This window comes from Kryptolebias marmoratus, linkage group LG9 (genome assembly GCF_001649575.2).
Source record: "Kryptolebias marmoratus isolate JLee-2015 linkage group LG9, ASM164957v2, whole genome shotgun sequence".
Classification (NCBI taxonomy): Eukaryota; Metazoa; Chordata; class Actinopteri; order Cyprinodontiformes; family Rivulidae; genus Kryptolebias; species Kryptolebias marmoratus.
This window is the reverse complement of record NC_051438.1, coordinates 11789990-11815844: the sequence shown is the minus strand read 5'-3', so window position 1 is coordinate 11815844 and position 25855 is coordinate 11789990. Positions and strand designations below refer to the sequence as shown.

At 40.2% G+C, this 25855-nt stretch overlaps 4 protein-coding genes across 5 annotated transcripts in view; 1 reads left to right on the top strand and 3 right to left on the bottom strand.

The window, feature by feature from the left end:
• Positions 1-398: 398 nt before the first annotated feature.
• On the bottom strand, positions 399-5162 carry bnip1a (BCL2 interacting protein 1a). The gene is made up of 6 exons (XM_017432993.3): positions 4946-5162; positions 3408-3500; positions 3239-3330; positions 3010-3114; positions 2731-2849; positions 399-1268 (listed from the first exon to the last, which is right to left on the bottom strand). Exons 1-6 carry the CDS (start codon positions 5024-5026, stop codon positions 1072-1074), a joined length of 687 nt encoding a protein of 228 aa, XP_017288482.1. The 5' UTR covers positions 5027-5162; the 3' UTR covers positions 399-1071.
• A 140-nt stretch (positions 5163-5302) lies between these two features.
• On the bottom strand, positions 5303-7343 carry atp6v0e1 (ATPase H+ transporting V0 subunit e1). 2 transcript variants are annotated; one of them, XM_017432994.3, is made up of 4 exons: positions 7110-7343; positions 6618-6665; positions 5749-5878; positions 5303-5631 (listed from the first exon to the last, which is right to left on the bottom strand). In XM_017432994.3, the coding sequence occupies exons 1-3, from the start codon at positions 7211-7213 to the stop codon at positions 5785-5787; spliced, it is 246 nt and encodes an 81-aa protein (XP_017288483.1). In that variant the 5' UTR covers positions 7214-7343; the 3' UTR covers positions 5303-5631; positions 5749-5784. The 2 variants fall into 2 exon arrangements, with proteins under 2 accessions (XP_017288483.1, XP_017288484.1); XM_017432995.3 differs by having other exon boundaries at positions 5303-5615.
• An 859-nt stretch (positions 7344-8202) lies between these two features.
• Positions 8203-12984, bottom strand: rpl26 (ribosomal protein L26). The gene is made up of 4 exons (XM_017433020.3): positions 12887-12984; positions 12084-12255; positions 11854-11994; positions 8203-8373 (listed from the first exon to the last, which is right to left on the bottom strand). The coding sequence occupies exons 2-4, from the start codon at positions 12249-12251 to the stop codon at positions 8245-8247; spliced, it is 438 nt and encodes a 145-aa protein (XP_017288509.1). The 5' UTR covers positions 12252-12255; positions 12887-12984; the 3' UTR covers positions 8203-8244.
• Positions 12985-13061: 77 nt separating this feature from the next.
• The window catches only part of LOC108245816 (serine/threonine-protein phosphatase 2A 55 kDa regulatory subunit B beta isoform), a 44766-nt gene continuing 31972 nt past the window's right edge, over positions 13062-25855 (top strand). The window contains exon 1 of the mRNA XM_017433018.3: positions 13062-13865. Within this exon, the coding sequence (XP_017288507.1) occupies positions 13787-13865 (79 nt within the window). The 5' untranslated portion in view covers positions 13062-13786. The remainder of the gene's footprint in view (positions 13866-25855) is intronic.

The window sequence follows — 25855 nt, the reverse complement described above, 5'->3', positions numbered from 1 at the left end:
TCTGGCCACCCTCTCCTCCAAGGTGTTGAAAAGGCAACGTCAGATAACAGTGCCACGCAAAACTAAAAATATCTTACCGTCCACCCACACTGGAAAGAGAAAGAGGGGGTGTGGTGGTAAACGGGCTGGAATAATCTGCTTTTCCGGGTCTTATCTGAAGACAGGCAGGGGATGCGTGCGACTCTGTCTCGGCCGGCGTGAACGCCGCTGCTGCTGGAGGCATAAAGGCCAGCGTTCACCTGCGGGAACAGTGGGACGCCTTTTTTTAAAAAAATGTTTCACTGAACACACACAGCAAAAAAAAAGGTTTCAAGTGGACAAACAGGCACGGTATTATTATTATTATTATTATTATTATTATTAAAGCTAACACAAACAGGAGGTACAAATCAGCCGGAGTCGATGGGTAAACATGATTTAATAGCCTAATCTGTCAGAACAGCGTCGAGGCAACTTGAAGCAGCCATAAATTACACAATCAAGGAAATGTACAGTATATTATTAAGATGAGCATTTACGAAAAAAAAGGTGAAGGTCATTTGCACGTAATGAATAAAGTAAACAGAAAAATGCCTATCTGTCGCAGAAATGTTCAGTCCTGTCATTGCTCCCTAAAATATTTATGTCAGTTCATAATACTCTTACACGACAAGAATTAAAAGGGTTGTATATAAATTATTACAATGTTAACGAAAAACAGATACTCAAATGAAAACTAGTCTGTTTGGAACAAAGAACACTTATTTTTCTGACTCCTGAACTTCTCTTTGCATTATTATTTTAAACGTTTGACATAGTTTCTCTTAAAAACAAAAAAAAATTCACATGAAATGAGCCGAGTCAAAATGAAACATGTTGTCATTACATGACCTGCACGCAGCTAAACACGACCCTCTGACATGTTTTGTGCCAATAACCGCCTTCGGTGCGATGCAGAAACGACTGACAGGAACTACGAGGCGTGTGCGACCATCTGTTAGGTTTGTGAGCGATGTTTGCCCCTCAGCAGCGCGGCGCTACACGACGAGCAGCAGCGGTCAAGAGTTTCTGTCCGGGTTACGGAGGAGCTCTCTACAGGAATGGGAAAAGCCTCTTCTTGAGGATGTAAAGAACGGTGGCGAAGAAGAGCGCCAGCGCCAGGAAGATGAGCAGCTTGTCGGTGAGCTCCCTGCGGTTGTACTTGGTGATGAGTTTCCTCCCGAGCTGGATGGTCCCCGTCATGGTCTTAAACTCCTCGTTCGTCTCCTGGATCGTTCTCGACGAGGTTGCTTTGAACAAAAGAAGAAAACTGTTTGGGTTTTTTCATGAAAGAAGGGCTACTTTATACACGTACTAAAGTCAGAAGGATATGTTAAAGAGCTATTAGATCCACCTCACAGGACGCTGTGGAAAATGTAAATAAAAATAGAATGCATTGATTTACAACTCTTATAAACTCGTGTATTTTTTTTACAATAGAACAGAGTAATCATATCAAAAAATAACACTAAGAAATTGTACCAAATTGTCTAAAAAAAAGAAGAAAAAAGTCATTTTTAATTTTATGGCAGCGACAAATCTCAAAAAAGACAGGATGAGCAGCACAAGGTTGTAAACATACAAATTATAAATAAACAGTAAGAGGAGGACTTTGCTACTTATTAGGTTAGTTGGCAGCAGGTCAGTGAGAGGACTGGGTGTAAACCAGAAACTTTTTAGAGAGGCTGAATCTGTCAGAAGGAAAGATGGGCAGAGGTTCACCGGTCTGAGATAACATTTCACATTTGACTTTGATTATTCCATAATCTACAGTTCAAAAAAATCATTAAAAGGATTTCAAAGACTTGCAGAAATCTCTGAGCTCAAAGAACAAAAAGGCCCTCAGGGGCCCCTGCATTAAGAACAGGTCTGGTTCCGTTCTGGACATCACTGCTGGACTCAGGAACACTTCCATAGATCACTGTCTGTAAACACAGTTCATCGAGTCATCCACTAATGCTGCTTAAAGCTCTATCCTGCAAAGAAGAAGCCAGATGTGAACACTATCCAGAAAGGCCGCCATCTTCTCTGAACCAAAGCTTGTTTAAAATGAACTGAGGTAAAGAGGAGAACTGTTCTGTAGTCAGAGGAATTTAAATATACATATTTTTTTCTTTGGAGACCACAGACATCCCGTCCTCTGTACTAAAGAGAAGAAGGAGCATCCAGCCTGCCTCTCTGATGGTATGGGGGTGTATTAGTGCCTATGGCATGGGCAGCTCACACATCTATAAAGGCTCCATCAATGCAGAAAAGTTTGTACAGATTTTAAAACAACATCTGCTCCCATCCAGCAGAGGAGACTCAGGCCTGCTGAACAGCTAGAGTCCTCCAAAACCTCCAGCAGCTGCTCTCCTCAGATGTTTACAGACTGGTGTTAAAAGAAGAGAGGATGTTTCACAGAGGGAAGCCTTGTCCTAACTTTTTTGAGATGTGATGCTGCCATAAAATTTCCAAATGACCCCCCCCAAAAAACAACCAAACTACCCAAAAAATGATACAATGTTTAAACATTTAATATTTTTTATTATATATATATGAATAAAATATAGGTTCATGAGATTTGCATTCTGTGTTTATTTAATTTCTTTACTTTGGATGTGATAAAGCCCAAAAAGAACTACTGCTGAGGGATGTTTAAACATAATCAAATTGAAAGAACAATCCTTTGTGAGGGTAAAAAAGAGATGAAGATGCGATCCCTTCACTAACCCAGTGTTGTTATGGTGTCCTCGCTCTGCTGCACTTGTTGGGCCATCATCCGACTGATGCTCATGAGGTTCTCTGTAATGCCGCTGGTGGTCTGAGCGAGGCCCTCTTTGGTCATCTTCCTGCCATAAAAGTGGGAAAACTGCTCGTCAAATCCACACTTTCTAAACGATTATATTCGGCGTGGAAACAATGCCTTCTTCTAAACGGGAAATCGAAAGGATGTCGCGTTTTGTGTCGTGTCAGGTTACTTTTAAAAGAGGTAAGCCTGCAGGACCTCACCTCTGCCTCACAGTGCCGTCGGCCCCGTTGAGAAGCGCCTGCTTCTCCATGTTGTCGATGGACATTTTGCTGGCAAGGTTGGCTTTCCTCCAGGCTGTCTGGTTACTGCAGAATGCACAAAAAAAAGACAATCGCAAACGTATTTTCATTAGGTTTACATAAACAAGGCACACAGAAAAATACATTAAAAAATTCAAATGTTTACTCAAAGCAAAATAAAAGAAAGTACCTGAGCATCTGCTTTCTGTGCCCCTCCACCTGTGTGAGCAAAACCTGCTTGTCTGACTCCTTGTCTTGTTCCATCGCCATCCGCTCCAAGTCCTGACAACAAGATAAATGAGCCCGTTACTGAGGACCTGTGATGTTAGCAAAATGAAGCCACGGCAAACAACTCTCACCTGAATCCTTAATCTGAGGTTGTTGAAATGCTTTTTCACGTCCGTGTTTATTTCTGTCAGCTTGTTCGGAGGCCCGGTGCACTCTCTGATATCCTGCCGAGACGCAGCAGATAAGGTGTGACCGTGAGTTCACCATGAGTTCACCGCTCCCAACGGCAGCTTGAGCGTGACAGTAAGCGCCGTTCACTTAAGAACTGAACAGTCGTCATCACTGAACTGTTCGATCCAATAAAACACGAGGCAACGTGCACTAAATATCAGACTCAAAACGGAGCTCGAGGAACGGCGACTCGAATTAATTTGGCTTTTAAAATATATTGTTGATTATTGTCATAATTGTCCACTAAATAACTAAGAAATGCAGACAAAATTCCCATTTAATGCTTTCATACTTGGAGAAAAGCAGCTCTTTACAAGCAAAAAACTAAAACAAAATAAATATACATGAAATCCCTTCACAACTGATCAGTTCTAAAATAGCTTTTCTTTGTTTTTTTAATCATAAAATATTTTCAGGACAGATTACAGTTCTTCAAGTGGAAAAAAATAGACAAATTAAACCGGACCTACAGATTACAAATACTGCAGAAATAAGAATATGAAACAAACTACACAATTATAAGTACTAATGTTTTACTTGAGTATCTGAGGTACTTTATTTGTTTTTAACTGCATTTAAAAAAACACAGGTCGTACTTTCTGCTTCACTACATTCAACAACTTCAGTTTCTTCCTGCATGCTCTTATTTTAATAAATATTCAAATTATTGATAGTGACTAAAAATCAAAGACTGAAAGGACAAACTAAATTCCAGCAACTAGTAAAAGAAATAACACTGCATCTTAGGCAGCAGAAGACTCTGATGGTCTCAAATTTTAATTTTTATGTTTCTGTAGTGTTTTATAAGTTAAGCAGACCCAGTTTCAGAGAATATTTTGACCTAATATATAAAAGAAGTCTGGGGCAGCTTGGGTGGGCACATTGCACTCTGAGAGGATTTGAAAATTTAGATGTCTGGATGTGATATTTGGCAAGATATCAAATCAAATTTATAACAAAGAATGGTTTAGAGTCCTTGTTATAAAAGTCAGCACAGCCAAATACATGATTATAATACAAAGGCAACTCTGGCATAAAGGAACAAGCAACATGTTATATAAATCTATAAATATGCTGATGAAAAGCTATGAATTAATGGGATTTTTAGTATTTTTACATTATTGTACTGTTACTTTAACTACCTCTGACGTCATCGTGACTAAAAGACGTGTACTGCTAATTTGTGACCATTAGGCTTTGTTTTTATTTCATCGCAGACATAATTACCTTAAGGTGCTCAAAAGCACATTCAACGAATTATTTTTAATTTAGCCCTATACGCGCGAATAGTTTCGCCTCATCAACGCAGACCGTCTGGCTGCTTCATTAGACTCTCGGTGTAGCATTATGGCTAAAACGCGATTATTTTTATGACAATTTTAAAATCCAGCGGCTCCTAGCGAAGCCCCGACGGGTCTTACCAAATAAAGATTCGCACCTGGATGAGAGCCTTGATTTCCAAGTCATATTTGAGGATTTCTTGCTCGCAAACTCGGAAGTGGACGTCTGAGGACGCCATACTGCCAACGTAGCCGGTGTTGTACCGGATTGTGTGACCTTCGTAAACTGCCGCTGCTCGCCGGCGAAAACTACGGAAAGCGGGAAGCGTTTTTTTATTCTTACAGTCGGAACTGACTGTTTTTACTTAAATGTGTTTAACTGAAACAAATTAATTTTGATTACTTTTAAAGACAAAATATACATTTGCAAGGAATATCACATTGTTCAGCTTCCCCTCCAGCAAGTCATCAGTTCAAAAGTAGGTTTTAAAACAAAATAAGAAGTATTTAACAAGTTGAGTATATACACATTTATTAATCAACTGCAGAACCTATCACATTCACTAACAAATGGACAAAACCATTTCGTTAAGCACAGCACAAAGCTAATTCTGTGTCATCCATACTGACAATATTATTAAACACAAGGTACACAATATACAAGTATAGGAGATCCAGTGACTTTTCTTCGTCCTTTGGAAAATCACGTTGAACCAGTGTGGGCATCACTCCAGAAACAATCACACAAGGGTCTGAGCTTTCAGTAAGTTCAGAAGCAATTATTTCTGCATGGAAAACATACACTGAAATGCAGCAGCGTCGGGCCATCTGATGACAAAAGAAACTACAGAAATAAAAACAGGTAAAACACTAAATAAGCAGCAAATTACAATTAGATACAGAATCACATGATATAAAAGAGAGCTGTAGATATAGTTTGGGTTTAGAAGGTGAAACGTACCTCCAGGATGAGGAGCGTTGAAAAAACAAAACAAAATTAAGGCCATTGAGTACGCAGGTACCAGATAGTGTCATTGGACAGAGACGGGCCAAACAGTGGGTTCAGCTGGGCCAGAATCGCTATCAACCAGCTGAGGGAGGGAGGAGATACAGATCACAGATGTCAATGCAACATAATGCTTCAAACACACACTTTGAGTCTTAGATATCTGAGATATTACCAAGTTTTAAATCAAAAAGCCTCATTCTGAAGGTGCACCACTGTTTCTTGACTCCCAGTTCGAAGAGATACCCAACACTGATGGCTGCAGAGCTACTTTGCCTCTACTGCCCTCTTTTGCCCACTGACACGTAACATGACACAAGCCGCACGCTTGCACCAAATTATAGTAATAAATGATTCATCACTGAGACACCAAATGAACGACATGAAATGTTTTATAGTGATATGCTGGCAACTTAGTACAGTGAAATGGAGGGGCCCAGAAACAAAATAAAATGTTCCACAAACATGTTAAAATAAGAAAAATTAAAGACTGAAGAGATGTAAAACAACCAGAAGTTAACATTGAATGCAGAAATGTTAAAATAATAGCAATGACAATTTTAACATAGCGTCAACGTTATTTAGACATAAAGCAACTACTAATAAAAGCATATTGAGGCATATTGAAGCCCAGTTTGGATCTGCAAAGTTTGCTTCTTTCCTCCACAGGTCTGGGTGTCCTGGTCCTCAGTGAAACTTTAACATATCTGAGTCTTAACCCGACTCTTTCTGCTCTAGGAGATCTGAATTATTGCAAACAAACCAATCATGGTGAGCCAGGACATGGAAAGACATTTTATGACACCTTGAACAGTGATACTTACAAGAGATAGCAGCTGACTGCAGTCAGCACCAACATTGTGACAATCACCCTGTGAGAAAAGGAGAATATTGTGACTTATTAAGCATCTAAGGTTAGGTGTAAATAATAAAACATTAGCTCTCCTGGTTGAAGTCTTAAGAGAAAGGGGAAGCTGTAATTTTAGCACATTTTCCACAGTCTGACCTAAGCGTGAGTATTAGGAAAAGCATGTTAGCAACTTTTCCATAAAGTTTCTGAAACAAAGCTTCACAAAGTGAGCTTCCCTGTGAAACCGGTGTTATCTGAATTAGCTTCTTAGCTGCTCCAAACTTTTACAAGTTAGCTTTAAACTTTTTAAACTTTTCATTCGACGTCAAGAGTCGAGTTTAAGGTCTAAACACGACATATTTCTTTATAAAACCTGTCAAATTGGTGCTTTTACCTTAAAAAATAAAATAACTCATCGCTAAGTGTTGTCATTTTAGCAGCAGGAAGCTAACCCGAGCTAACTCACCCTCGGTTCGGTCCTTTGGGGATAAACCAGGGCACGACTCCCCCGACCACGACCCAGAACAGGGTCATTACAGAGATGGTGATGGCGAACTTCTGGTCCGTCATGGTGGGAGCTGTGTTAAAAAACCAAAAACTAAAAACACGTCTCAAAAAGTAAAACTTTTAACTTCAGGAAACTTCAGTTGTTGCAAGAAGCCCCGTGACGTCGCAGGGAAGGCAGCACGTGTCACATGACTCTGACGGAGCGGAAGTACGGCGAAGGCCACCCGTGGGTCCGTCTAATTCCTGGAGGAACTTAAAAAAAAAAAACAAGCGCCCCACTTGTTAACAGAGAAGCGCCATTGCTGGGTCTACTTCTTCTTAAAGTGCTTTAATATGCCTCAAAATGTTTGAAAGGTGCATAAATTATGCTCAAAAGTTAGCATGCAGTTTGTGATAACTGAACATACCTGAAAGTAACCCGGACCAGTCCTGGTTATATACACAGGCATAACATTTCTAGAGTTTATTTCTAAGGGTCAGTATTTTATTTCAGTAAGTATATAATTTACAACATCAAAATAATTTATGTATCTATTGCTCAAATTGCCATATATTAACACTAATTTTTCTGGATTTCCTTATTTAAAGTAAACGGTTCAGATTATTTACACCTTTTAACATTATGGCTCATATTGTTTAATATACACTGCTCAACACTGTCCCCCCCCCCAAATTTTGAGTTGAATTTCACTCAATCCTTATGAATACTTTTAAGTTTTTTATAGATGTTTAAAAATTCAAAACAAATAACCAGGTTTTTCCACAAATCTATGCAAGATGTAAACACGACAAATAAACTACAGCTCTAAAACAATTTAGTGGGAAGTACTAGTGGGAAAAATAAGACGAGCTTTCTCTCACTACCTGGGTAATCAGTTTATGCTTCCAATTTTATACTCCATAATGATCATTTTACACTTCTGAACAACCAAATTTGTAATTATAAAGTATTTGCATTCAATCTTAAATGAGTAATGCATGTTTAAAATTCCAGGTTCTTCACCTTTTATTGTAAAATTATTCCCATTTAAAAAAAAAACCTACACACAAAGTGAGATCCATTTATACAGTTTATTGTTAGCAAAAGATTATTTTCACTCCTGCATCTTCTCGATGGTCTCCTCTTTGTATTTGCCCTTCTCCTTTCCAACAGCGCGGGACTTGGCCTTGCGTTCCAGGATCTTCTTGCGGTCCTTGTCAAGCTTTAGCCTGGTGATAACGACCTGCAGACGGAGATAAAACAGAGGCTGGTAAACACATTTCTCTCTCTCCGAGTTGAACCAATCAATAAAAGGATTTGGCACTGAGCTGACAGGATTATTGACGCACAGCTTTTGTGTTTAAATGCAGCTTTTGCTCATGTCTGCTCAAAACAAAAGCTGCATTTAAACACAAAAAACAATTAATAGCCAGGACATATGATGATTCTGCACTATATAAGTTTAAAGGATATAATTTAATAAACAGTAGCTCACTAATCAAACTAATGTTTACACAAATTCAGATTGTCAATTTTTATTGTTAATAAACAGTTCTCACTTATTTAGGCATTTAAAAAAACCTAACCAGCTGTTCTCTTAATTTTTGCTTTCAATAAACATTTAAGCTGACAGTCAATATGTAGTGTCTAGAACTCAGCAAACCAGGAATCGTTCAAAAACAGCTGAAAAACAGAAAATAGAAAAAGAAAGGCACAAAGCACCTGCTAACCAAACATCAACTTCATCATATGTCTACAGAATACAGACTAATAATGTTTAAAATTAAACTCAACCCTAAAAACAAGTTTTGTATCAGCGTGGTGTAAAATCTGTCGATGTATTTATTTACTGCAGAGAACAAAACAAAAGTTGAATGTTTAAGAGTTCAATTAATTGCACAGAGTAAAATATTCTACACACAAACTAAAGAGGCTGAACCAAAATATGAAGTGTTTTTTAAAAATAAGTTGATTAGTAGTTTAAATTAAAATACAGGTTGCTTTAGTCTTAAAACCCACCCGGATGTGTTTGTTATAACGATAAATCTGAAGGCTGTTTTCTGAGACCCTGGTAATCACTGAAGGTTCCTGTCATTACCCATAATGCTGCTGATCAACACCACAGTCATGTTCTTTACATGTCTACAATTTAATATAAAACATTCATACGAGTTCATCACTCCAGGGATGTGTGTGCTGATTTTATGATAAAATGCTGTTTTGCAGGAATCCCAATCACATCTTTGTGACCATGAACAAATTAAACACAGTCAGAAGCTTTAATTACACCATTATATGTGACCGTGCACAGTGCTAAGGTTTAACTACGAAAAAGGTTATTAGAGCTGCAAAAATATGTTTTTGTTTGTCATCTATTTGCAGTTTCATTCATTCTAACCCAGAACATTTTTATCAAATAAGCAATCTGTTAACAACTGGCTTTAGTCTTGTGTTTTAAGACAAATTAAGATAGCAGAATATTGAATAATAACAATTAGATGCAACCCTCGCAGTAAAGAAAGCACGAGATGCTCAACTCATTTAAAGTGAAATTAGTTTAAATAAGTTGTATCTTCTGTTGCTGAGGTGAGAGGCTTTGATTACATTAATTTAATAATAATTTGTCATATTTCTTCAGGCATCAAACCAACAGGAGACACTGGTAGTCCAGTCTGTACAGACACAACCCGACTGTGTGACAGAGGCTATGTTCACACTGCAGACAAAGTGGCCCAAATCTGACTTTTTTTTATGAGTCTGAACTAACAGATTACATTTTTTAAAAATCAGATCCAGGTCACTTTCACATGTGGCACTAAACTGGATACATGTCAAATGTTTTTTAAATATGTCATGCTGCATTTCATCTGTAGGGGTATGCAGATCGGTCTAAATATCAATACAAACATCATGCAGTTTAAAGCGTGGTACTCTTCACCTCTGAAGCTGCAGTAGTCCAGTTTGTGTTTTTTTTTAGATTTGCTGTGTCTTGGATGGCTGAGAATCAACAACAAATGATATTAGCGTTGGTGTTGGATCATAGTGAATACTAGCCTGATGGGATCAATACTCGAGTTTGTTTCTACTTTCAGTACCTCACTCCCTTTCCAAAGGCGCAATTCTGCACAGGAGTAGCTGGGAAAAAACATGATCAAATATAATCACTGGATGAAACTGGAGTGGCAAATAATTATTTAGCCAGCTCTGACTGCACAACAACCTCAGAATTGATACAGGTATGCGTAGCATTTATATATACTTCCGTAAACGCCGTGCTGCGTGACATCACGTCGTCAACTGCACATGCGAGTTGCTTCAAGTCCAAAGACTTTTCACACCGTAGTCTAATGATGGTCTAATTTAAACTATGTTTACCACCACACACAACAGATTTGAGCATTAAGACCTGCAGTGTGAACCTAGCTTAAATGCCTTCGGTGAAACTAGAGTTCAACAAGTCATTTATCAAAAACTACTTCATGAAGGTAATGTTAAGGTATATATGAGTTAATGAACTCTATTAAACCAAGCTGGTGAAGTTTAACTCCAAACTTTACATCAATGTATGAATAAAACATTTAACACCTAAATCATATTAATAATAAAAAGAATCAATCAAATATATAAATCTGAACCTCATTTATTTAAAATCTGATATATTTTTCATTTTTGATAAATATACCTGGATGTTCTACGTTTCAAACAGCAAAAATATATTAGATATTAAAAGTGTAGGACTTTTCAAAGCCTTCTTAAATGATCATTTTTCCCCTTAAGCTCACTTCCAAGTCTCAGCCTAGGCCTGAGTTGAATCCAGATTTAGATAAAAATTATTTTAGGTTTCTCAGATGGAAACATGAAATGTGTTGTACAGAAAATTTTTGACCAGCTAATTAAACTGTCAAGAAAAACAGATTATTAAAAATTTCCCTAAAAACTCAAGTCCAGAACATAATTTCCACTTAAACATTACCGTGTAATACAGAAAGCTTGTGAATTTCTCAGTTGGTCTTTGATACAATAAGGTTATAACTGGGACTGCACAATATATTGAAAATAATTGTTACCGCAATATCATTATTGCACTAAAACTGGCCGTTATATTCCCAGTAACATACAATCACGTTCTACATACGCCTGGTTTAGGTGAATGAAGGTGACTGAAGAGAAAGTGAAAAGTGAGAAGATGTGGGTTTATCGCAGCTGATATCGTCACTGCAATATTAATAATACTGCACATCGTAATTTGATCTCATTCTACTAGTTATAACTGTAAAAGAAGGGTTCACAATCGAGTTTTGAAAGCCTGGAAGAAAAATCTAAACAACACAAACTAAATGAAGTGGAATATACAGCTCACAGACATTTTCTAGACTATTCTTTCCAACGGCTTTACCAGTAAAGTCGTTTACAAAACCTGTGTATAATTTGAGGCAAATAACTTTTGGTCCAACACTGACCACAACAGTCTACACGTTATACTACAGAAGAAAATCCTTCCCCATGTATTTACAGAAACCCATAAACTATGTCCTTAGTGAGTAAAGAACACCTGCATTACGCTCCAAAATTAAGGAGACTCTAAAATGGCCTCAGGCTTCGAGAGGAATAGACAATTTAAAATATATGAGCGTGCACGGGTCATGTTTTACACTTCTGCCTGCTTTGATGCCATCCAGGCAGCAAACCCTCACAGACGAGGTGCTCCACAATATCGTCTCACCTTGCTGGGGTGAATGCCGACGTGGACTGTGGTTCCGTTGGCCTTCTCTCTCTGCACGCGCTCGATGTAGATGACGTACTTCTTCCTGTAGACCTGCACCACTTTGCCAATCTGCTGGCCTTTGTAGTGTCCACGAACAACCTGAAAGCACCAGGAGCCTCGGTTATGCTGCACATTTAGCCGGCACATCCACCCCCCTACAGCCCTGAACGCGTCCAAACGAACAGTACCTGGACTTCGTCGTCTTTGCGGATGGGCATGGATCTCACATTGTACTTCTGCCGGAGCTCCTTGGACAGAGGGGAGGACATGATCTTCCTCCTGATGTGCGAGGGGGCATTGAAGTGCCTCTTGCGGTTCTTGCGGCGGGAGCAAGTTACAAATGGGTTCAGCTTCATGATGCTGTGAGCAGAAACACACAGGTTAAAACAACAAGGACAAACACTTATCTATAACTGTGTTATCCAATGACAAAACTGGGTCTTTCTATAAAGTAAAATATTCATAGCTTACAAACTTTTAAATGATACAGGCTTTCATCATGCATCGATACATGTGATATGTTATTCACAAACCTGAAGCAAACCCAAATTGTCAAACGTGTCCATAAATACAAGGCAGCTCTCTGGGTAGAGCTAACAGGTTAGCATTAGCAATCTACGCTAAGTAGTTAGCATTGTAGCACACAAAATGGGCTATTATTATAAGGGGGCGACAAAGTGAGAAAATTTGACAGGCAACAGAGAAAATAAAAAGCGCCACTAAACGTAAAGAAGAAAGTTTATTATCATTTATTTGGAGCAAGAACCAAACGACTTCACTAGCGGCAGCAGACATGAGGATTGAGCCGGACCAAACGGAGACCGAGTGCAAATATTTAATAAACTATCTCCAAAACGAGGCTAATATTATCGGTAGTTTGGTCGCGCTAATGTTGGGGTTGTGTTGACAGTCGGATGCAGTGACACAGTGGCTTTAAATGGAGGATGGACGTCGATTGCTTTGGTAAAAATTATCTGTCTCGAATTCTTACCCTGCCGTTGGCTCCTCTATGGCCGGCGGAAAAGAGACCTACTTGGCACTTCCGGTTGCATTAGTCGCGCTCAAGTCTCGCGAGATCTCAGAGGACTGCTAAAAAAAAAACACATCGTTCGCATGTAAACAAAAACAGGACAGCCTTGCTGCATGCTTACAACTTCTGAGTGAAATTTATATAATTTTGATAGAAAGGTAAACATCTATGCTTATAACTGCATTTATTCAAATAACTTTTTTACTGATATTGTGTCAATATCGCACATTTAAAGAAGAATTTTCACAAGATCAGCTCTACAACATGTAGATTTTTTTTTAAATTTTTATTGATGCCACGTTACAAATTCGAGCAGGGAAGAGAAATTGTCGCAAGATGGCGCCAGACCTGACTAACCGATAACCTGCTGGGGAAACAAGTTTTGTTTATGATTCATCTAGTTTTCGTCGCGCCCCTTCTGTTCGTCGGGGTTCTGTCTTATCGAGCCGTGGGATCTCTGTAAACAGCTGCGGTGGCTCCCTCTCCCCTCAGATCAGCTGACCTGAAAAAACAGACGCGCAAACAAACAAACAAACGCCGGGGGCTGTTCTGGTAGCAGTCGGACCACACGCATCCGCTGACCTCCCGGCTGTCCTGGTTAAAGACAACTCGTCCGAGGAGGACTGAACTACGGTGCGCCTCAGCCCGGGGCGGCCGGAGCCTGTCAGCCTGCCTGCCTGCCTGCGGACGCAGATGCTGTCATAGCACCCTCCCTCCTCCTGCGCCGCGGACGCACTAGCCTCCTTCCCCTCCCGCACCTCCCGCGCCTCCCCGGATCCTCTCCCCGGCTGGTCGCGGCGGCGGTGCGGATGTGGAGCCGGCGACGCAGCGCTCTCCACCCGTCGGCAAGCACCGGAGAAGATGAAATGTTTTTCCCGTTACCTCCCGTACATCTTCCGCCCCCCGAGCACCATCCTGTCCTCCACATGCCACACCGAAGGTAAGGGTGGGACGCAGGGGGAGAGGGAAAGGAGGCATCAGGCAGGGGTGGAGGGTGTGTGTGTATGTGTGTGTGGGGTGATTTCTTTCACGGGGCTGCGAGTTTGCTTAATTTTGTGCGGGTGACATGACTGCTGTGGATGCTGCTTGTATCCATGACAGACGCGTTTTAAAGTTGGGCTGGCGAGTCTGTGGTTCCTGTCTCAGACCCGTCAAACAGTGCGTGAAGTTGTCTTTTCAGGGGGCAAATAACACACACACACACACACACATGCAAACAAACACAAAAACAGGGTGTCTGATTGTGATCTTTGTTGTGTAAAGAGCAGTCTGTCAGCACCCTTAGACTGACATCAAGCCCAGAGAGAGAGACAGGGGGAAAAAAGTCAGTTTGTGGAGTTGAATGACAACTACCCCTGCTGTCCCCTTCTTCCAAAGTCTTCCCATTCATTTCGCCACCCAGACTAATTCACTCCAGTCCACGGAGGGATTTCCTTGGAGTTCCTCAGAGTTCAGATGTGGCAGCAGCCTAAGCGACTTTACGCCCTGGCTGGTCGATTCATCGTGCTGATTGTGCTGTCAGATGCAGCCCACCAGGGTCTGGGTGTTTGTATAACCAGCCATTTACTGGGTCCTAATGTGGAGACCGAGGCACTGCATTATTCAGCCTTGCACGCTTGCCCTCCTTTCTTCCTGTGTACGCTCTGCCCCCAGTCAGTCCTCTCTGCCACAGGAAGCAAGATATTTAGAAAAACCAAACATCCAGGATGTGGTCTGAGCTGGAGCCCCTCGCAGTAATCTGTAGAAAGACATCTCACTTCTTCCTCTCAGGCACCGATTGCTTATTTTTTAAAAATCCAAAACGTTGCTTCCCTTTAGTCCATTATTCTTCTCAGTGATCTAAAACGTGTGGGGGTAAGGGACAAAGTTTAGGAAGTTGGAAATGTAATTCACCAAAAATAGCAAGAAGACTACACAATAAAATTAAGATATGTTTTGTTGTTGTTTTTTTTTGGGGGGGTTAATATGAAGGAGGGGAACAAAAAAGCAATAAGCTTGTTTTAGACAGATCTGTCAATATAAAATAATAATAATAATAATAATTAGGAAGTTTTGCTCTTGGAAATCCAGAGTGGTGTCATTTTAAGTTTTGGCAAATTGTTAGGAGCCAACTGTGGGTTCTGTTGAGTAAAAAAAACCAAAAAAACATCTGCCCTTTAGTAGACAGTTCTTTGAGCAAGCTTGATTTAGTGAAATAGAGTTTAATTTTGACTGGATCGACGTGCTAATGGCTAGTCTGAGCGAGGCCAAGACCGAAGTGGATTACTGAGCTCTTGAAGTAACTCGAGTGGTTCAAACGAAAGATTTTTTAAAAACCTCTTTGCTGCAGTCAGTTTCACATTACAGGGTTATCCCAGCAGAAATTATTTTGATCCTGTGCCCCAGGCTGCACAGGAAATGCTACATCTAGCTGCTACTGCATCTGTTTACGCCTCCAATTAAACATAGAGTTCTATGTAAACAGCCGTGTGATGTGAAACGGATAACACTGAGGTTTATAAAACCCACTATGAAATTACAGAGATTGGATCGAAAACAGTGCAACAATCCACTTTCGTCTTGTCTTATCTTGGACTAGCCATTAGCTCATCAATTCAGTCAGAATTGAACTCATTTTCTCCAAACAGAGTTCGTTCAAAAAGCCGTCTGCAACAGGTAGGATATTAGTTGTTCATTTCGCCGTCCTCTCCCTCTTTCTTCACTTTCTGACTCCCCGTCCCTCTTTGTGTAACAAGCGATGGATGCAACAGAGGAAGTGATGGATCATGAAACATCAGGCTCCGGCGCTCAGCCTCCGTAACATGATCCTGCGCCGCTCTATGAGCGGAGACTTTGGGAGACGGCTGTGGGCCGAAGGCGAGCGTGAGAGCGTTTGGATCTCGTTTGCTCGGGGGCAGAAAATGACACAGCGTGATGACCCTGGGAATGTGATGAGTAGAACAGACGCACACGATTTATTGTTTCAGAAAGTAAGAAAAAGACGTGTTTTTTTTTTTTTTCATGCACTGATGGCCGCGGAATCACTTTGCATCAAAGAGTGTGTTCGCACGCCCTGACACGACTTGTTTCCGTGTTTTCTTTCCCATCCTGTGAGTCTCCGTGAGACTGGTCAGTGCATCTCAATAATCCTTGTTCTTGTCTGCTGCCTCCAGCTGAGCAGAGTTCACCCCTGGGAAGATGAGTGTGCAGTTACCATGTTAGTGGAAAATACATTATATAAGACTGAACTGGATGCTTTGTGTGTGCGTGTGTGTGTGTGTGTGTGTGTGTGTGTTCTTTTTGTTTATTTGGGCTATTGCAGAGAATATTGTGCCAGCATCACTCAGATTCACCTGGGTTCAGTCTCTGAGGGGCACACAGCTTTTGTCTGTTTTGACTTTTGTGTAAGTTTGCACGATTCTTTTAAAACATTTTGTGTGTGTGTGGGTGCGTGTTTCCCATCAGTCTGTCAGCTGTATTGTGACGGATTTAAAGTTTTTTTTTTCTTTACATGGCTTCCTGCTTCTGCTTTGCATTTGAGTCAGGAAAGAACCCCCCCCCCACACACACACACACAAGTGACACATTGCCACATTTAACACTGCCATCACCCATTCCATTGTTTGTTTGAGTGTGACCTTAAAAAGCAGGACCGTGAAGTAAACATTTCAGATGAAGTCTGTGATTAATGACGGGTACTTTTTATCGCCCGCCTCCGAAAGTGAGAGGCCATGTTTTTGTCTCTGTGTGTGTGTGCTCATCTGTCTTTTAGCAAAATATTTCAAAAACCAGTGGATGGATTTTAATGAAACTCTCAGACATTAGTTGGCAAGTGTGAAACTAGAACTCATTAACTTTTGGAGTTTATCTAATTTAAGACGGCCACCACAGCTAATCAACATTTAAGCCAACACAGAAATGGTTATAACTCAGTCATTTTTACAGCAGTTTAGCTACATTCGGTGTCCTACTCCTCCTCAACACGTTTTCTGAGTGCTAATACATGTTGTGAGATTTGATGACATAGCACAATATCGTGCTTTACACTGTTTACAAGGTTTGACCAAAACAGCTACAACTTCGTCCCTTCTCATTATAAGATGATCGTAGTTTTAAAGTCTGGCATGAAAGACGGTTGGTGACTCGCAGTCCTCTTTGTTTAACTTTGTTTGCGTGCTTGTGTGTTTTACATGAGTGTGTTGTGTGTTTAACTCATAAGAAGAGCAGGAAGCGCGTTCCCAGGGGGAGCGAGAGGGAGAAGGGGGCTTCTGTCATCGCTTTGAACACGCTGGTGTTCTGTCATCACACATGCTGCCGTGTTGCTGTTAGTCTGACAGACACAGAACATATTTCTCATGTACTTCACATCGCACACGTAACTGTGCTGTTTCCGTTTGGTCAGCTTTTCAAAAGGCCACTGGCCTAAAAACGACAGGCGGCGGCAGCTCCTTTGTGCTCCTTTAACGTTGTTTTTGACTGACCCAACAGTTTCCCCTGAAGAAGTCAAAAGGAGCACAGTTTCCCCCAAAGTTTATGACGTTCCCTTTCAGTGAAAATGTTTCTGCGAAGCCTAAGATGACACAATCATGACAGCAACTGTGTAACATCTTAATTTCAGAAGAATTCAGGACACTTATCACACAGATGCAGAAGACAATATACATCACGCAGCAGTGGTTTCACAACACGAAGAGTAAATGACGAACAAACTGGAGCTGGCGTACTATGGAGCGGACCACAAATGCACACTTTAATTTGATAATACCGTCCTGCTGGAGAGTAAGAAACATTCATGCACACTGAAGGAGCACCTAGTATAGGTTTATTTAAAAATAACAGTTCTCATATGCAAATAACATATCTGCGTTTCTGTTAACAAGAGAACAGAAGGTCAAGAAGTAAAGAAAAGTGTTGATGTCATGCTATTTCCAAAAGTGTTTGTGCAATAGAGCTGTGTAATATGATATTTTTAAAATGCTAAATCCAGTCATTGCAAACCTTTGACGTAAATGGAAATGGCACCAAAGTGTACTGAATCATGCAATTAAGAAATTATTTATTTTATATAGTTATTTTTATTAGTTGACAGGTTGTTGTAAATGTAAGAGCAAAAGGCAATAAAAGGGCACAACCAGAAAAAAACAGCGTTATGTAGCCACACGGCAAACATTTAGTGGACAAAATCATCCCAGACATGTTGAGTGTTTAGGAAATAAAGGATAAGGAATGTTTAGCAAAAAGGATTGGTGTAGTTAAACCACAGCTCACAAATAGAACAAAAAACTCATCATTATCAAACAAGATCCAGAAGCACAAATGCCATCTTTACTGTTCCCGAGCTTAACTGTGATGAACTACAGTCAAAAAGGAAACTTATATGGAACTTGTAGAGTCAAATCTTGAATTTTCTTTTTATAAATTTATGAACGGTTTGCCTTGTTAGTTAAAACGTAGAGAAAACCGTCCACAGTTTTAGCACAAAGTTTAAATGTAATTTCCATGGTGGTACAGAAAGCATTAGAGCATGTGGTATTATTATAAAAACACTGAACAATATTTAGAGCATTTAGACAAACACTGTCAGCCCAACCTAGTTTATGTCTGTAATTATTTTCTGCTTGTGTTAAACCTGATAACCTCACAGTAAAAGTGTTCATTGGCCTCCTTGCACTCAAGAAATAAAGCCCCAAAGCTGAGTTGAGTAAATATAAGTAAATATATATTGTGTGCACTGATCAAAAATAAGAGAACATTTCCTTTCAATGCTACACTATTTGATCTCTTAAAATGAGAGGTCATTTTAAAGTGGGGCTTTGGTGGAACGTTTATGAACAAGTAACATCTTACCTGTTGTAGATAAATTTTTTTAATGATTTCAGTTTAGAGAAACAGGGTTTAATTCTGAACAGCTCGTCTGAGCAGAACCAAAACCAAAGCGGACAGCAAAACCCCACTTCCCTTTTAAGGCAAGGATCTGAACTATCACTTTTAAAGTTCAAAGTTCCTGCAGTGTTGCTGGAAAGCAAGAGTGATGCAACCCGAGGGTAAACATGCTCTTCTACGAGCATATTTATCGCACAAATCTAAGTGACTAAAACTAAAGTTAGCAAAATTGATCTATTTAAGAATTATAAACTACGATTTATAATTTTGTGAAACAGCACTCTGTTGTCAAGTGTGAAATCTGTCACTACAGCCTTTTATAAACAGATATAACTTTTTTTAATAATTGGCCAAATCCACATTAAAATGTATTTTCTTCATTGTATTTAAACTGCAACAAAACCTTTTATTTTCCAGCTCCCCGGATTTATTCTTCTGTGGTGGTTATGTGTTTTTTTTCCCTCTGTTGAACACTTTATGTTGATTGCGCCAGCGTTTAGTGATACAGTACACACAGTCCTGATACTATCAGAGGGACCCAGCGGTCCCTTTCACTGCAGTAGAAAGAGATGACGCCAATCTGAACTTGGGGGGGTGGAGGAATGCAAACAGAATGTCATGTTTAGTTAAAACAAATGGGTACGTCAAGCGAAGGCTTAGTGGTGTTTACGTTTAAACATTAGCCGACTCCCGAGCAGTTCAGCGCTGATTCTGGAGTTTCAAGGTGAAACAGGCGGAGCTGGAGGCGGAAAGGTCAACGGGAGAACTGATCCCGAGCCGTTTGGGAAAGCGGAGATGTGCGATGAAGTTATCTAAAAGGATGAAACATTTCTTCCCTCTGAGGTGGAGCTCGACACAATGTTCTGTGTCCCGGTGAGAAGAAAACACCACGGCGTATCAGTGGTTTTTTTCTCACACAGCACTCGCTCGCAATCTCACATTACCACAAACACTTCCTGCTAGGTTTCCACATGAAAACAAGGAAGGGGGGTGGGTGGGGAGATAGTAGAGGGGGGCTCACAGGAGCTAGAGCAAACAGCAGTGCTGCGAGCCTTCTTCTCCCCCGTCTTTATCATTGTTTCACAGGAACCTTTAAACTCTGGCCTGTAACTTAATGGCGAGCTTCGGGGTGCTGAACGGCGTCGGCTTCCCCTCTGTCGGGGGGCTGCAGAGCCAGACACAGAGGCTCCTTATCAAGCCGGACTGCTGGGCCTTTGCTCCGGCTGACAGGGCTGCAGCAGGGACACGGCTCCTATTGGGACCGGGGGGGGTGGTAAATATAGAACATCAGGATGGGCTTCCTCCTTTTCTCCGTCTTCCTCTCTGCCTTTCTGTCTCAGTGTTTTTTATCCAAGAGAGTGACGAGCACAGGGAGACAGATCCCAGCAAAGCAATTCACGACGCAGGGATAAAAATCCTGCTTCAAGGCAAAGTTCCTTCATCCTGTACTATTTATTTACACTAAAGAGTCGGTGTTTGCAGACAGACGTGGGTCCAAAGTGTACCGGCTGAATACTAACTCATGCAATATATTCTTAGATGTGGTGAACAGGGGAGTGCTTTGCTTTTTCTTTTTTTGGGGGGTTAGGACACATAGGAGTGAGATTAACCAGGCTGGGAGTTGGACACGTCCAGGCGACAGGCTCCTTTCATTTGAACTGCAGCCCTTTAAGTCGTGTGAAACCAGACACACAGAAGAGAGCAGCTCGGATGAAACTTTAATGAGGTCGTGCAACAGCACAGAGGAAGATATTTAACCTATTAGAAGAACCGATAATAAAAAGTCCTGTAAATGTGTCTACAGTGTTCTTTTGTGGGAGAGACGACAAGTTTAAAAAGACCCTTCACTTCCAGTTTTAACAAACCATACAGTAACATAATTGTCTATGAAGCTTGAGTGTGCACTAACAGCATTCTGGGGGGATTTGAGGGAAAACTGTAATAATTGTCAAATGTTACAGATCCTGAGTTAAAATTTGGTGTATTAGTAGCTAAGACTGATCCCCCAACTTATACTCTAAGTGCTAAATTTGCCAATAACTACTGGAGTCAACTCTGTCTGTATGTTAGCAAAATATCTCATGAACCACTGGGCTGATTGTAATTACATTTTCAGGAAGTAATCATTGGATAGACATTTACAACTGATTACCTTTTGGACTCAACCCAATTCAAAATGGCTGCCACAATCAACCGAACTTCAAAAACACAAAAAACGTCTACAGCTCTGTGAATTTTACAGATATTGACCTAAAATTTAGTGGGGTAGTAGTTGAGCATTGTCCCCAACACATGCTTTGAGCACAACACATTGCTCTACATCTTTCTGTAAACCTTAACCTTATGTCTGTCAGCAAAATATCCAGTGCACCACGGAACAAATTCTAAAGAAACTTGCAGATATGAGTGCTAATCATCCTTAGCCTACACAATATGGCTATATTTCATTGAATTACACAGATCCTGAGCTAAACTTTGGCGTGGTGGAAGCTGAGAGTCATTCACAACACATACTCCAAGTGCTAACAGATCCCACAGCATATTGCATGAGATCGCACATAATGTGATTTTCAAGGTTTAACCAAAGTGCCTATAACTATCATCTCACATCATGAGATGATTTTAGTCTAGGATGACTAAATATGCAGTTTTTCAAGGGTTTCTATGCTTTTAATTTTCATCAATATAAAAATCATTCAGATGTATTAGGTGATGACTAAAGATTTGAAGACTGAAAATCAAATAGTCTTTAATCTTTTAAGCCAGTATTAATCAATAAATATACACATTTCTGAAAAACTTTAAGTCACTGGTGGTCCTGGAGGGCCACCAACCTGCATGTTTTTGTTGTTTCCCTGTTCCAACACATCTTCAGCAGGTCTTCAAGTTCTGCAGAAGCCCGTTAGTGACCCATTCATTCAAACCAGGTATGCTGAAGCACAGAAACAACTAAAACATGGAGGATAGTGGCCCTCCAGGACCAGGACTGGACACATCTGTTTTGAGTGGTCCTGTCCTTCCAACCACAGAAAACTTTCTAGTTTATCAACTATTTTGTAATTTTCTTTTTATTGAAGAGGGTCTTTTATTTGACCTCAAACACCTAAGTGAGGACTGAGGATGCAGGGGACAGAGTTGGATGGAGGAGGATGGCTCGCTGGGTGACCCCTGAAAGGAGAACAGTTGAAAGAAAAAGAAGAATACATTTTCTGTCTCACTTAATTTTTATTACAAGGGTCAGTTTTGCCCCCCGCAGGAATCAATGGCTTGTTGGGACCCTCACTATAGGTGAATATTTATTTTGTTGTATTTTTAGATCTAAATGATAAATTGGTCAGTGTAGAATGACCAGTGAATTAATGTGGATTGTGTGAGGGAATACTGGAGTACCTGTGAAAAAAAATGAGCACAGAAAACAGATGTAAGTTCACATCCAGTAATTAATTAGTGAGAGTTTATTTAAAATCCATCCAGTTCTTCATGAGATATTTTGCCAACAGAGAAACAGGGTTGGCTCTGACAGTTAATACTAACGTTTTTAACAAAGATCTCGCTCAACCTGTTCTTGCTTTTAGTACGTATTGCTTTTAGTACGTAATATCTATAAAACTGACTGAGTGATAGCTATTCTTGTGTTGGCTAAAGTTGATTGACCCAAACTGCCGTAAAGGTTAACAACTCTGACTTTTTAGAAGCGCAGTGTAAAGAAAATATATCATATTTCAAACTTTTGCATTGTGCTACAGCATGCTCAATCAAAAGGCAGGGATAAAGCAAATTCTATTTTCCGTCCGGGTCCAGAGGACAAACAGTTTTATGGTCTAAGACCCCGCTGAGCACTGTGTTTATCTTCAAACCAACACACTCGTAAGAATAGCTGTGATCCAATTAGATCCGAGGTGCCCGTTTACAGTTTCCCAGCACAGCTTTAATACACCTCTAAAAATAGCCTCTTGCCGAGTCATCACAGTAGTGCTTGTGTACAAATAATAACAAATAAAAACCTGAGTAATAGGGCCGATACGAAGCAAAGGGTCGAAAGCAAAACACAACTTAGAGAGGAGATGAGAGGAGATAGAAAGCTTATTAGGCTGTTGTTATTTTGATGATTCAGCGCTGTGTGTCTGCAGAAGTACAGGAGGGACGGAGAGAAACATCCCCCTCATGCCGTACTGTACTGAAAGCTTTTACTGTTCTGTCTGAACAGTGTTCTACACATGAGACGTGGCACTAGATAAATAATGCAGCCTCAGGGTACTGGCTGCAGACTGCACCAGTACATGAAGTAAGAGTCTGACTTACGTGGCTGCTGTCTCGTTTCGCCACCCAGCTCTGCGTTGACAAATACAGTCGTGAGCGTCTGAACCAACGGTCGGCACGAGACGCCACAACGTGATTGTTTAAAGCATTTAAAAAGATTAACATGGCGCAACGTTGTGGAATCATAGAGAAAACAAGCAGAAAGATCATGGAGGATAAATGTGTGGCACGCAAATATCAAATATGAAAGGATCGGCTCGTAGAAATAGTTTGTGAAAAGGTTTTGAACAATTAATATCTCACCTGTTGTAGATGGCGCTCAGGTTGAGGAAAAAAAGTTCAGTTCTGACCAGATTGATGAGCTAACGGCTAGTCCGAGTGGAGTTAAGACCAAAGTGGGTTACCGCCGTTTTAGGATAATTTCAGAAACATCTGATCAGTTCACGTGAATGCTATTTAATACACCTTTATGTTTCTGCAAATTCCTAATTTCCTTTTTTACACAGAATGCTTCTCTGATTTGCAAGTATGAGCAACAGCTGCAGCTAGCTGTAGCATGCCCAGTGCATCCAGGAGCAGGAATATTGTTTTTATTTAGCCAGAATAACCATGTAAAGAGGAATTAACATTGAAATGTATTATAACTATAGGCAGAACTGGAATCTGGGAGTTGAAGCCTCTACTATGTTTAAGCCCCACCCCTTCATGTAAACGAATGGGACGTTTTCCTGACTAAAACACAAAAATACACTTCAGGTAATTTTTTCATGTGTTGATTTTTATTTACTCTTGTAACTCCTACCTTGCTGTTGTATGTTCAAATGATCATTTAAAAAAAAAAAGTTTAGTTTCAAGTAGTTATTTGAGAAAAAGTGTCATGTTACACTATGATTGACAACGTGACAGCCTATTAGGTGGGTACAGTTCCACATTCTGATTCCGCATTTTGGCCTGAATTTTGAACAACAGGAAAAAAGTGGAGATGCTTTGTTCGTCTTTTTAAATGTCAATGGAAATTAACAGCAACGTAGAAGTTTATAAAATGGTATCTGCTATGAATCACTAGGACTTTTTTTAGATTGGAGTTGTTTTAGGATGACACAAATCCACTCTAGTCTTGACCCTACTCAGACTACCTGTTAGCTTCTCAGTTTAGTCAGAACTGAACTCTATTTCTCTAAAATAACCTTCAAACAATCCAAACTATCCTTTTATCTACAGGTGAATATTGTGTGAATATGTAACTAAATATAGGGCTTCCCAGTAGCTGAAAAGCAAGCATATATCGTCACACACAGACTTCAGAAATGCATTATTAATAAGCAGTTGGTTTATTGCCCAACATAGTTAGATGGGCTCTCTTTGATTTATCTGCGTTTTATTAGAATATCTGCTGTTTCTTTTGGTCCTCAGCCCGGATGACCAGCTCTATCTGACTAGAATTTTGTGAGATTTCAAATCTGAGCATGACACCGTGTGATTATGCAAACGTGACTGAACGGTGGCCAACAGTTGTTATCTCAAGAGCCTCAAGAGACGAAAACACTCCAACTGATTTCAATCAGAGGACAAGGACTCCACATGAAGGATAAGACCAAATAAAGCAGTTTTTCACTTTCCAGTTCTATACTTTATCTCAGGATGTTTGAACTTTTTTTTCAAATGAAGATAAATCTTCTTATTTGACTGATCTTATTTGTATTTCATGCATCAGTCACATACTTTGACAGTACATTTCAACTATTGTATGACATGTTAAATAAAATCTGAGAAAATACTTTAAATTAGATTTGATTCTAAGTTTATAAATTGTATGTGCATATGTCTTTGCAGTTAAAAGTTGAGAAACTAACCACGCTACAAAGTTTTACACTAAGTACATCTTATGATGAAGGGATGAAGTTATAGCCGTTTCGGTCAAACTATGTAAATGTCGTTATGCAATATTGTGAGATCTTAGAGCATGTGTTGTGAATGACTCTCAGCTACTACCACACCAAAATTTAGCTCTATATCTGTCATTTTGGCTAAGTTACAGCCATTTTTGTGTTGGCTAAGATTGCCAAGCTTTGCCAGGCGTCTCGAATGGGGTTTACTCATGAAGTTGATCAGCTGTAAATGTACATCCCATAATTACTTTCTGAAAGTTTCATAAAAATCCACCCAGTGGTTCATCAGACATTTTACTACAGATGTCACAACATGATTGTTTAAGGCATATAAAAGGATTAAGGTGGCGCAACTTTGTGGATTTATGGACAAACAAACACACAGACATGGGCAAAAACACGATTTGACATGGTCTGAAGTCTTACATTTTAATAGACTGCCTTCACCTCTAAAAATATGTCAACAAAAACCAGTTTGTACCATTTTTATAAATAAAATGAGTCTACTTCGTGTGGCCTCGACTTGCAGTGATTAGTTCCCATCGACCGGCCTGTGACCCACCTAACATAAACTGTGTTTGTGGGCCTGCTGTGACGAAGTAGGGTACTGAGCCTAAATTAGCTTTCCCACAAGCAGCCGGTTTTACGCCCAGAAATGACTTCCAGGAAATATTTCAACCTCCCATCATGCTCAGGCTGATGTGTCCTGCGAGGGATTACAGTTTTCGCCTCGGTCTGAAATCAGCTGACATTGTGCAAAGCTGTTACACATTTGCAGCTTTGATTAAACAAACAAACAAAAAAAATCCACCTGGAGTTATAAAACCGCTCAGGAGAGGCAGTGACTTTACAGCGATGGTGAACCCATCTGGGCTCATTCGGAGCGAGACGCTGGAGTAGAGCGGGCAATGGATGGGGG